Below are 12,881 nucleotides of genomic sequence, written 5' to 3'. Positions count from 1 at the left end.
TAGTTAGGCCTTCCCCGCTCAGCCTCCAGGCTACGCCTCAGACCTGGGCTACCATTTGTTCTCCTCAAAAATCACCTGAGCAGTGACCGGTGACTAATCTGGGTCCTGCCTGGGATTTCTAGGGTCAATTTACTTGAAGTATTCCTACTACAAACTGTATCTCCTTATGACTTCATACTTAAAATTAACACCATTCCTGAAAGCATCGAGAATGTGTACAGTTCTGTTTTTTCCCTCCATAGTCCAAAAAAATCATGTATCAGTGGAGTGGATGGAAGGAACACCGTGTCTCAAGTACTCTGGCATTAGTCAAAGTGAAGGTCAAGCCAAAGACCGTTTGGAAGGGGCAGGTTTGGGCTACAACCGAACCGTTCATCTTTAGTAAGTGGTTTGAGTGTAAACTAAAAAAACCCTGAGGTATCTAATAGTAAATGTTTGCGTGAATTATGATAAACAACTCCCAGAATGCTAGACAGCTATTTAAAATGGTGGTTCTGAGGGTTGCATACGAAGGGAAAATGCAAGCTGCAATTTTGCATGAGAAAAGCACCGTATTAAATTAGAGACAAGGTATGATCACTACTGCACAACTCCATGTCAAGGTTCTTATCTACTGGTAGATATGCACTATATTAAGACTAAAATAAATTACTTAAAACTGGCAAATTAAAGAAAAAAGAAAAAAGAAAGAAAAGTCAAGAAGAAACTTACATTTCCAGCTGTGTTCATGACCGACTTGATTTCCCTTTTGCATGCTTTCAGGGACTTCATTTGGATATAAGCTCGTACTTTATACTATTAAAAGAAAACGCTAGTATGTAAGAACAATGGTAGATTTACACAGGGTGACGCAGCTTTACTTTCTAGGTAAGGAAATTCAACCCAACCTGTTTACAACATAGTTAACGCCAGTTACTTGCAAAAGCAAATTTTAAATGACCTTATTAAACACTCTATTTTCACTGTACTCTGAGAAGACCTTCTAAAAAACAAAAAAACACGGTAATGGTAGAATAAAACTTATACCCAAATTCCAAGCAAAACTCCTAACAATTCTTTTATTTTTTAAAAGTTACTTTATTTTGGGGGCGCCTGGGTGGCTCCGTCGGTTGGGCGTCCGACGTCGGCTCAGGTCGTGATCTCACAGTTTGCGAGTTCGAACCCTGCATCGGGCTCTGTGCTGATAGCTCGGAGCTGGAGCCTGCTTTGGATTCTGGGTCTCCCCCTCTTTGTGCCCCTCCCCTGCTCCTGCTCGGTCTGTCTCAGAAAATAAACATTAAAGATCAGTGTTGCATTACTTTCAGGTGCGCAGCACAGCGATACAGCACTGCTGTAATTCCTACCAGTTCTTACGTGCCCACAGCTAATTAAGAATGAACTTTAATAGTCTGCAAACTGGCTTTACCATCCAATACACCCAGGCCATTTCTCTCAACCTTTTATCAAGGAATTAAAAGAAACGATACTGCACGATCATCTTAGGCACATGTATTTAGAAGGCTGAACATGCTTTTAAATTATAATACTCCAAAGCCAAAAAAACATACAGGCCTCGGAACATTCACTGCTTTCAGTGATCTTCCACATTCTTCGTCACTCCTAAGTGTTAGTAACTACACATGATGTATGCCCTCTCTCAGAATTTACCCTACCTGATGTATCTTTGATTTTGCAGCTTCTATTAGGGCTCCACTCTCAGCTTTGTGATTAGATCCGTCTTTGTTGGTGTTGTTACCAGTCTGTAGGGTGGTGAAACAGAGTTAACGGAAATTAAATCTTTTTTGCCATAATTTGAATCAGTGATTTCCAAGCGTGCTAGTCTGAGTCACCTAGAGAGCATTTCCAAATTTCAGAATCCAGACTTCAGGTGGAATAGTCTGGAGTAATAGGCAACTTTTTTTTTTTTTTTTTCTTAAGGAAACCCTACTTTTGAGAAGCTTGCACTGAGCATAATGATAGCCCGGTTTAAAAAGCACAGATATTACTCAAGCAAAACTTGAGGTTATCCTTCTGGAACCCGGAACAGACCATGTCATCCCCTTCTTAAAAATTTTCTCTGGTATAAACACTGGCAACATCATACCCTAGATTCCTAGCAGTGTTCAAAAGCCTTCACAATGAGACCCATTATTTGAGTTGCCAATCTCGTCTCCTGATCTCCACTGACTTTTCAGGTATACTATGCATTTGGGGTTGCCGGAAATTTCTCCAATATTCCACTCTCACCTCTGTGCTGTTTTCTCTGCCACGACGGTTACCCTGCTCCAGCCTGCTGCTTCTGTCTACTCAAACTATATCCTTCAAGGCCTAAATCAAACATCCAAACTTCCTTCCCCACCTTCCTCCCAGCCCCTGGACAGATGCTCCCCAGCTTTCTCCTCCCACACACTGGAGTTCCTGGAAAAGCGAAAACGTTTTCATTTTTGTCACTTTAATAGCTAGTAGAGGACACAAGCATCTGTTGAACAGAACTGCATTTTCTCAACTCTTATCAGTACTGAATATAAAAATAAAGTATTTTACCACACAGTGTTTAGGAATAATGCTAAGATGATTTAACCAAGTTCTTTTTTTTTTTTCAGTATTTTTTTAACGTTTATTTATTTTTGAGAGAGAGAGAGAGAGAGAGAGCGCGCGCGCGTGCGAGCGGGGCAGAGGCAGAGAGAGAGAGGGAGACGGAATCCAAAGCGGGCTCCAGGCTCCGACCTGTCAACACAGAGCCCGACGCAGGGCTCAAACCTACAAACCGTGAGATCATGACCCGAGCCAAAGTCGGATGCTTAACCAACTCAGCCACCCAGGCGCCCCTGAAGTATTCTTACCAAGTCTCTTATCAGAATATGTCATAAATGTGCATTCTTTCTAAAGAACTTTCATGATGAAATATTTTCTAGTGAAAGCTGCCTGTTTATCCAGCTTTGGGGTTTCTATTGTCTTAATTCTAATCTTTACATTCTGTAAAATTAGTATCTCACACATGCCAAGATGCTAACATACTGAGACCCTCGTAAGACGCTGGTAGGAATGTAAAATTGTGTGATATTTTCAGCCTCTGTACAACAGGCTGGCAGTTCCTCCTAAGATTAAACACAGAATTACCATACAATCCAGCAATTCCACTCTTGGACATGCACCCAAGAGAAATGAAAACATGCCGCCACAGAAACTTGTACACAAATGTTCACAGTAGCATCATTTATATCACCAAATGTGGAAAACAACCCAGATGACCATCATCTGATGGATAAAAACCTGTGGCAACTGGATACAATGGAGTATGATCTGGCCATAAAAAGCAAAGAAATATACATGCTACAACCTGGTCAACTTTGAAAGTATCGAACTAAGTGAAAGAAACCAATCACAAAAGGCCATATGCATGAAATGGCCAGGATAGTCCAAATTCGCAAAAATAGAAAGTACATCAGGGGCACCTGGGTGGCTCAGTCGGTTAAGTGTCTGACTCTTGGTTTTGGCTCCGGTCACCATCTCATAGTTCAGGAATTTGAGCCCTGCATCATGCTCCCCTCTGGCAGCACAGAGCCTGCTTGGATTCTCTCTCTCTCTCTCTCTCTCTCTCTGCCCCTCCCCGCTTCCTCTTTTTTGCAAAATAAATAAACTTAAAAAAAAAAAAAAGATTTGTGGTTGCCAGGGGCTGGGGAAAGGGGAAAAGAAAACGTGCTAACCGGGTACGGGGTTCCTTTTTGGGGTGATGAAAATGTACACAGTGGTGATGCTCGTACAACTCAGTAAGGATACTAAAAACCACTGAATTATACACTTTAAAAAGGTAAATTTTGTGGATGCGAATTATATTTACCTTTGCTTTTTTTTAGGTCATTAATCAAAAAAATTTCTTTTTTAGTTAAATAGGCTCCATGCCCAACGTGGGGCTCAAATTCATGATCCTGAGACCATGAGCCACACACTCTACCAACTGAGCCAGCCAGACTGCCCTCATTAATAAAAAATTTAACTCATCTGTCTCTCCCTACGTAGCCTGTGGGCTACCTGAGGGTAGGCATAATTCTTTTGATTTTCATTTATTAAAAAAATTTTCATAAACAACAACAAAAAAATAAGCTGTAACAAAAAAGATTTTTTTGAGGTATAATTGACATACAACATTATGTTTTAGGTCTACAACATAACAATTAGATATCTGTATCAAGCGTGAAATAAAGAAGTCTAGCTAGGGGCGCCTGCGTGTCTCAGTCAGTTAAGTGTCTGACTTCAGCTCAGGTCATGATCTCACGGTTCACAAGTTCAAGCCCCGTGTTAGGCTCTGTGCTGACAGCTCAGAGCCTGGAACCTGCTTCAGATACTGTGTCTCCTTCTCTCTCTGTCCCACCCCTGCTCACACACTCTGTCTCTCAAAAACAAATAACATTGCAAGGAAAAAAAATAAGTCTAGTTAAAACATCCATCACTAGACTGTACAATTACAAAGGTCTCTTTCTTGTGCTGAGGACTTTGAATATCTGCTCTCTTATCAACTTTCAAATATGTTATACAGTATTATTAATGATAGCCACCATCCTGTATAATGAGTTACATTTCAATAAAGCTGTTAAAATATTTAATAACCATAAATTTTAATCTGATCACCTTACAACACTCACCTCATTCTTCCCATTTTTGTTATTGTTACCCTGTGAAATCATTTTTTCTAGGACAGCAAGAAGATGCAAAGCTTTCTCAGCTTGATAGGTTAATATATATAGGTCTACAAGCAAAAAACACACTGCTTGGGCAAATTTTTCTTCTGGGGGAAAAAAACAAGAAAAGAAAAGTTACAATCCAAAGTAAAGCAAACATTTCAGACCACTCCTCTCCCCAGATTCCTAAAGAGCAAAGCCTAAATCTTTATTTTTGTTTTGTTTTTTGTTTTTAAATGTTTATTTATGTTTCAGAGAGAATGAGAGAGAGGGCGGGCGGACATGTGTGGGAAAGGGGCAGAGAGAGAAGGAGACAGAGTATCCAAAGTGGGCTCGGTGCTCTCAGACCAGGGGTCAAACTCATGAACCGTGAGATCATAACCTGAGCCAAAGTCAGGCGCTTGACAGACTGAGCCACCCGGGCGCCCCCTACGTCTCTTTATTTAAATGTGTGTTCATCCCCCAGAGCCATGAAGGGAAACAACCTGCAATACCAACAATGCGATTGCAGTATTCTCCATCTGAAGGCCTCCCGTCGCTGGGTTTCTACTAGCTGATCCTTCTTTGGCAAAATATCTACCAACACACCAAATGAGGAGAATCACTTCAGGTAGAAGGAAACCTCAATTCCTGTACCTGCTCAGCTACTTACTGGATATGTTGCCTCTATATATCAGCGAGCTAATTTTTACACCTCAGCTGGCTGACCTGTAAAATGGGGAGAATACTTCACCTGCTTGAAGGCAGGGGAGTGAACCAGGTCATCTCTTGAGGTTCCTTCCAACTCTAACAAGGACTTCAAAGGAAGAAGAGCCCAATGAAGAGAGAAAGGGTAACCTGGTATGTCATAATACTATTTTCTTTTCCTTTCAAAAGAGAAGATAAAAGGAAAAATAAGATCTAAAAAAGGATGCTAAAATCAAGACCAGAAAAATTTAAAAGCCCTTAAGAGCCTTTTAACAAGTCTTCCCGATTCCATTCTTGTTCTTACAGAGCAGCCGGAGTGGAATCAATTGAAAACTAGAATCGACATGGCTGATGCACAAAGGTCATATATCTCTACGGGTTACACACCACTCTTTTTAAGTTTATTTATTTTGAGAGAGAGAGAGAGAGCGAGCGCGCGCGCGCGAGCGCGCACTGTCAGCAGAGAGCCTAATGCAGGGCTCGATTCCAGGACCCTGGGATCATGACCTGAACCTAAACCAAGGGTTGGACACTCAATCGAGTGAGCCAACCGGGCATCCATCCCACCACTACCCTTAAAACACTAAGTCCTTGGGGCGCCTGGGTGGCTCGGTCGGTTAAGCGTCCGACTTTAGCTCAGGTCGTGATCTCACGATCCGTGATGTGGAGACCCACAGAGGGCTCTGTGCCTGGAGCCCGCTTCGGATTCTGTGTCTCCCTCTCTCTCTGCCCCTCCCCCACTCACGCTCTGTCACTCTCAAAAATAAAAGCATTAAAAAAAATTTAAAAAACCAACGAAAACATTAAGTCCTTACCCGGGCCACAGGACTTCACCTGTTCCTTACCCTGCTGCCTCTGACGTCACCTGCTACTGTTCTCCCCACCTGGCTCCAGGTCAATGACCTGCCGTTTCTCACTCGGCAAACTCAAGCTCATCTCAGATGCTCTGTACACAGTATCACCTCTGGCTGGAATGCCTTCCCCTCAAGAGTCATGTGGCTCACCACCTCTCTTCACTCAGGTCTCTTTTCAAATGCTGTCTTACCCCAGGCCTTCCTTGATTGCCTTACGTAAAAACAGCGTTCCCAGTCCACCTCTATCCTCTTACCAGTTTTAGCTTTTCTTCATGGCATTTGGCTACCTCACAATACATACTTATTGTGTCGCTCTCTCGCGTTAGAATATAAGCTTAACGAGGGTAAAGGCTCTGTTTCAGTCACTACATTATCTTCAAAACCCAGAACAGTTTGGGTCCACCGTGTATGTTCAATAAATACATGCTGTGTGAAGAACCAAGCAGTAAAGTTTTTAAAAATAACAATAACAATTTTCAAAGAAGAAGAAAAATGGATCTGAATTCTGCCTCGGTGGCTTTATTCCACTTGGCCACCATACATAGGAACAAGATTTAATGAACGGTTCCCGAAATTCTAACAACCAGCTTCACAGGGGTGCCTGGCTGGCAAGGTCGGTGCAGCGTGCGACTCCTGATTTTGGGGTCACATGTTCAAGCCCCACATCAGGTGTAGAGATTACTTTAAAAAAAAAAAAAAAGCTTTAGAGAAAAATACATCTGAGGGGGCGTCTGGGTGGCTTAGTTGGTCGAGAGTCCAACTCTTGATTTTGGCTCAGGTCAGGCATGATCTCACAGTATGTGAGATCAAGCCCCGAGCTGGGCTCTGAGCTGACAGCACAGAGCCTGTTTGAGATTCTCTCTCTCTCTCTCTCTCTCTCTCTCTCTCTCTCTCTCTGTTCCTCCCCAGTTCATATGTGTGCGCACTCTCTCCCAAAATAAATTTAAAAAGAAAAATCCATCTGTGTCATCCTGGAGGTATAATTCTGATTTCCAGCTTTACAGAGAAAGGAACTGGCCGCTGTTTACACCATCTTCACCACAGGCATCTCTCCTGCCCAATCTGTCCAGCCACCATGCCCTCAGGACGGAGGAAGAGAGGAGCACCTTGAAAATGCCTCCCTGGAGCCACAGGAAACAGCCATTCAACCAGCAAAAAGGGACCCTGTAACTCTTCCCAAAGCCCCACAGAGGAGCCATCACACTCTGCTTCTTATCCTGCCGGAACCACATTAGCAATCAGGTGTTTATAAATCAAGAACTGGCATTAGTGTTTCGAATTTAAAAGAAAGTAACCTGAAGAAAAAGACAAAAACATGATCACATTGAAATCTGACTGCTTGTGGGCTGGAAACAAACAGCCCTCTCTAACAACCACCTCCTGGATCTGGCTTTGCTGCCTTATTTGCTCTCTCTTTTTTCCCTTGCCCTTACCTTTCTTACTACGGTTACTCAAGGCTAGTAACTGCAAGATAATCGCGACACCAAAACAGTCTGTACTATCTACTCCAGGGATTACCCACGAAACTGTCAGGAGGGCAACAGACAAGAAGATACCAGGCTGTCCGCTAACATCCCCACTCTCAACACACCACTCAATAAAGAACAGGTCAGGTACACGAAGCTGTGTTCACACAGCAAAGAAAAAAACAAAAAGCACGAAGTCTTTCCAATTAGCAACCTCATTTCTGATCTCAATTTGCAAAAATCGAGGGGTAGGAGTGGGGAGGAAATGGGAGAAGAAAACCTGGGTTCATCTAAAAGTAATGTCATTCTTCTCTTTGTTATCTTTAGTGGCTAAAACTGGACACAGCTTTTCTCCTTCTTTCTTTTTTTTAATTAATTTTTTTTTTTAACGTTTATTCATTTTAGAGACAGAGAGAGACAGAGCATGAACGGGGGAGGGTCAGAGAGAGAGGGAGACACAGAATCCGAAACAGGCTCCAGGCTCCGAGCTGTCAGCACAGAGCCCGATGCGGGGCCCGAACTCACGCGAGATCACGCGAGATCATGACCCGAGCCGAAGTCGGTCGCCCAACCGACTGAGCCACCCAGGCGCCCCTCCTTCTTTCTTTAAATAGTGGCATGTGATTCCTTGATTTAACTGGGTAAGAAACTACCAGAGCCCCCTCTGAGTATGACAGGGAAGTTCTGGACTTGAGAGAACATACCAAAAGGTTCTATGAACTGGTAGAGCTTTTCACCAACTGCTATGGCCTCTGAGTACTGCCGCAGATGATACAGAAAGACTGCCTGATTGTAATACAACATGCTGTTCTCCACGTCGTCTAAGCCATCCATTTCTTCGACAGCTGAGTGGACCTACGAAACAGTCAGCCAGGATATGTTCTCAAAACAGTAAGAAAATAAAGAGAAATGAAAGAAGCTATGCGAGTAAACGGGAACACAGGCCAACATTTCTCACTCTGGATTTTTCCACATTTTCAACAGAACTTCCGGATTTTAATTATTCTTACTAAAAATTATTTTATTAATAATAAAATTCCATTAAGTAAAACATTTTCATGGGACTTTATGTAGACAAGGCAAGGCAAGTCTGTTCCTTGCCACTGTGAAGAACGTCTCAACCGCCAACATGGCTTTTGAACTGGTTCCCCACGTTGTAGCCTCCTTGGGAGCGAGCAAAACTCAAAACAATCTTTCCCATGTGCACTATGTTACGCACTATGTATACGTAAGCTTGATTCCATTTTGTAAAAACTAAACTAAAACTTAAACATTAACAAACAGCTAACTACTTAACTATGGGCCAGACCTGCTACATTAAACATTTTCCAGAGAATATCTCATTTAATCCTTACCATACCTCAAGGACATAGACATTATCATTCCCATTTTATAAGTAAGAAGACCAGCACAAAAAGCTTAACTATCTTGCCCAAGGCCTTATAGCTAGGAAGTATATTTTCTGAATTTCCTCTTACGTTCAGGTTTTGTTCCCATAACTTAAAGAAAGCAGATTTTTTATTTTATTTGAAATTTTTTTCTCATGTTTGAGGGAGCACGTGCACGCACAAACAAGCACAAGCAGGGAACGGGCAGAGAGAGAAAGAGAATCCCAATCAGGATCTGCACTGTCAGCACAGAGATGGACGCAGGTCTCAATCCCACGAACCGTGAAGTCATGACATGACCTAAGCCAAAATCAACAGCTAGACACTTAACTGACTTGAGCCACCCAGGAGCTCTTAAAAAAATAGAATCTTTAGGGGCGCCTGGGTGGCGCAGACGGTTAAGCGTCCGACTTCAGCCAGGTGACGATCTCGCGGTCCGTGAGTTCGAGCCCCACGTCAGGCTCTGGGCTGATGGCTCGGAGCCTGGAGCCTGTTCCGATTCTGTGTCTCCCTCTCTCTCTGCCCCTCCCCCGTTCATGCTCTGTCTCTCTCTGTCCCAAAAATAAATAAACGTTGAAAAAAAAGTTGAAAAATAGAATCTTTAAATAAACAACAAAAATAGGCTATTGATGGCTTTACTAAAACACTAACATCTACATCTGATACCAGAAGAAAAAAAAGTAAGTTTGCATTGTATTTTTTAAATTTATTTTTATAAGTTTATTTATTTTAAGAGTGAGAAAGCACAAGTTGGGGAGGGACAGAGAGAGAAAGAGAGAATCCAAAGCAGACTCTGCTCTGTCAGTGCACAGCCCTTTGTGGGGCTCAGATGCTTAACTGACTGAGCCACCCAGGGGCCCCCACACTCTGCATTTTTTTTTTTTAATTTTTTTTCAACGTTTTTCACCTATTTTTTTGGGGGGGACAGAGAGAGACAGAGCATGAATAGGGGAGGGGCAGAGAGAGAGGGAGACACAGAATCGGAAACAGGCTCCAGGCTCCGAGCCATCAGCCCAGAGCCTGACGCGGGGCTCGAACTCACGGACCGCGAGATCGTGACCTGGCTGAAGTCGGACACCTAACCAACTGCGCCACCCAGGCGCCCCAAGCATTTTAAAGCTAACGACTACCTGCTTATCCCCTCCCTAAGTTACTGCAGTAGGCTTGCCAATTTTAATAAAGTTTCATATCCATTCTGTACTTTCATGTAATACACAAAGCTGGAATTAGTATTAAAACTAATCTTTCTTTGTCACTATGAAGATTGGAGTAAGTTACCAAGCAATGTTAAGTAATTAATTCTAAGACTGACGTTCCCCTACATTAAGCAGTGGAACTCTGATATACATGATGAACTTAACGTTTTGCTAATGACAAGGTACCAGAAGTTTCAGGACACATAGTGATCTGTAATCAGACATCTGCAGACTTCAGTCATAACGCGTAAGCCTGACAGGGAGGTGCAAATGTTACCAACTGGTCCTCTCTGACCAACAGCACGGGCATCTCAGTGAATTCGGAGCTTCTGTATAATCTTCACTTACCAAGTCACTATCTTCCAATGATTAAAAATAGTCTGTAGAGAAAACTCAATTTCCAAAGAAAGACAATACTTCTTGGTAGTAATGTAATGCAGAGAGAATGAGCTAAGAAAGGGTTAATTCTTAGCCAGAAAGGGGGGTTTTGGACAAATTAAGGAATTTTGGATTCAAAAAGGATTGAACTTGTGACATATATAACCGCCACACTTTCTGTGATTCACGAGAAACATGAACTTGTTTGGCTCCAGCCAAAACAAACACTATTCGTTAAATGAGATAAAGCATAATAGAAGTGTAATGGGTTGAAAAGGTATGTATGTAACTATGCCCAGGGCATAGGACCTTGAACAGAAGTATGATTTAGAGAAAAGTTAGGAGACACGGGTATAAACACTTCTAGGAAACACAAGACAGTGGATTGCATGAGGGGTATTACTGAACCAGCCTTATTAAGAATCAAGGCTGGTGAAGGGTGCCTGGTTGGCTCAGTTGGTTAAGCGTTTGACTTCAGCTCAGGTCATGATCTCATGGTTCGTGACTTCAAGCTTCATGTCGGGCTCTGTGCTGACAGCTTAGAGCCTGGAGTCTGCTTCAGATTCTGAGTCTCCCTCTCTCTCTTCCCCTCCCCCACTCAAGCTCTGTCCCTCAAACGTTAAAAAAAAAAATTAAAAAACAAAAAGGTGGATCATTGTTTAAAAAAAAAAAACAAACAAACTCTGATTCTTGATTTTGGCTTAGGTCATGATCTCATGGTTCCTGGGATGAGCCCTGCATAGGGCTCTGCCCTGACAGGGCGGAGCCTGTTTGGGATTCTCTCTCATCTCTGTCTCTCTCTCTCTCAAAATAAATAAATAAACATTAAAAAAAAAAGGCTGGTGAAAGGATTTTATAAAGCAGTTTTCTAGGCTTAACAGGAAGCTTGCAAGAGTCTCTTTCTTATTCTAAAAAAGGTTTTGGGCACTGCATCTGGATGGCTCAGTCAGTTAAGCATCCGACTCTTGATTTCAACCCAGGTCATGATCTCAAGGTTCCTGAGTCTGAGCCCCAGGTCAGGTTCTGCACTGACAATATGGAGCCTGCTTGGAATTCTGTGTCCCTCTCTCTCTGCCTCTCTCTCAAAAATAAACAAACATTTTTTAAAAAAATTAAAGGAATAAAAAAATAAAAAAGATTTTGGGGCACCTGGCTGGCTTAGTTGGTAGAGCATGAGACTCCTGATCTCAGAGCCTGCTTGGAATTCTGTGTCTCTCTCTCTCTGCCTCTCTCTCAAAAATAAACAAACATTTTTTTAAAAAATTAAAGGAATAAAAAAATAAAAAAGATTTTGGGGCACCTGGCTGGCTTAGTTGGTAGAGCATGAGACTCCTGATCTCAGGGTTGTGAGTTCGAACTTCACATTGGGTGTAGAGATCACTTACAATCTATAAGAAAAACTCAGGGTGCCTGGGCAGCTCAGTTGGTTAAGCGGCCGACTTCGGCTCAGGTCACGATCTCACGGTTTGTCAGTTCAAGTCACATTTGGGCTAGCTGCTGTCAATACAGAGCCCACTTGGGACTCTCTGTCCCTCAGTCTCTCTGCCCCTCCCCAGCTTGCTTGCTCTCTCTCTCTCAAAATAAATAAACTAATTTTAAAAAATGTTAAAAATAAAAAGAGTCAGAAGGTCTGGGGGTGCCTGGATGGCTCAGTCCTTACAGCATGCAACACTTGACCTTGGATTGTAAGTTTGAATCCCACATGTAGAGTTTACTTAAAAAAAAAAAAAAAAAAAAAAAGTCTGAAGGTCTGGTTTGAATCTTGCTCCTACTTTTCCTGGCCACATAAATTAAACTCATTAGGCTCTCTGAACCCCAGCTTTACAACTGCAATTACAAGGACCTATCTCAAGGGTTGAATATGAGAATTATAGGAGATAAAACATAAAACACATTTAATATGGAATTTGGAATCACATAAGAGTTTGATAAATATTGGCCATTTTTCTTTCTTTCTTTTTTTTTTTTAAGTTATCTCTACGCCCAGCATGGGGCTTAAACTCCCAACCCTGAGATCAAGATTGATCCAGCCAGTAAATTACTTCACTCCTGTAATTAGGAAGAGCCTGAACAGGTTACTTATTTCTAACAATACCATGTATAGGGTGATACTGTAGAGTATCTGTACTCCCCCCAAAAATTACAAAGAACCTGGAGGGGTCACTTATTTCTAACTAGGTCACATTTTAGGGTGATACTCTACTGCATAATGGTACCCAGGAACACAGGACAGGGGCTCAAAAAGGTCTCAAGA

At 42.3% G+C, this 12,881-nt stretch overlaps 1 protein-coding gene and 1 non-coding gene across 8 annotated transcripts in view; one reads left to right on the top strand and one right to left on the bottom strand.

The window, feature by feature from the left end:
* The window catches only part of CNOT10 (CCR4-NOT transcription complex subunit 10), a 70,000-nt gene that overhangs the window by 39,029 nt on the left and 18,090 nt on the right, over positions 1-12,881 (bottom strand). For all 7 annotated transcript variants that reach the window (XM_053221730.1, XM_027040574.2, XM_027040573.2 and 4 more), the window contains exons 4-7: positions 8,370-8,520; positions 4,623-4,765; positions 1,653-1,739; positions 712-795 (exon numbers count right to left, since the gene is read on the bottom strand). In XM_053221730.1, coding sequence (XP_053077705.1) covers positions 712-795; positions 1,653-1,739; positions 4,623-4,765; positions 8,370-8,520 — 465 coding nt within the window. The remainder of the gene's footprint in view (positions 1-711; positions 796-1,652; positions 1,740-4,622; positions 4,766-8,369; positions 8,521-12,881) is intronic.
* On the top strand, positions 11,926-11,998 carry TRNAR-CCU (transfer RNA arginine (anticodon CCU)). Its single transcript has one exon. It is a non-coding gene; the product is annotated as a tRNA-Arg (tRNA).

This window comes from Acinonyx jubatus, chromosome C2 (genome assembly GCF_027475565.1).
Source record: "Acinonyx jubatus isolate Ajub_Pintada_27869175 chromosome C2, VMU_Ajub_asm_v1.0, whole genome shotgun sequence".
NCBI classification, from domain to species: domain Eukaryota; kingdom Metazoa; phylum Chordata; class Mammalia; order Carnivora; family Felidae; genus Acinonyx; species Acinonyx jubatus.
Note: the sequence above shows the minus strand (reverse complement) of the source record. Positions and strands in the feature narration are given on the sequence as shown.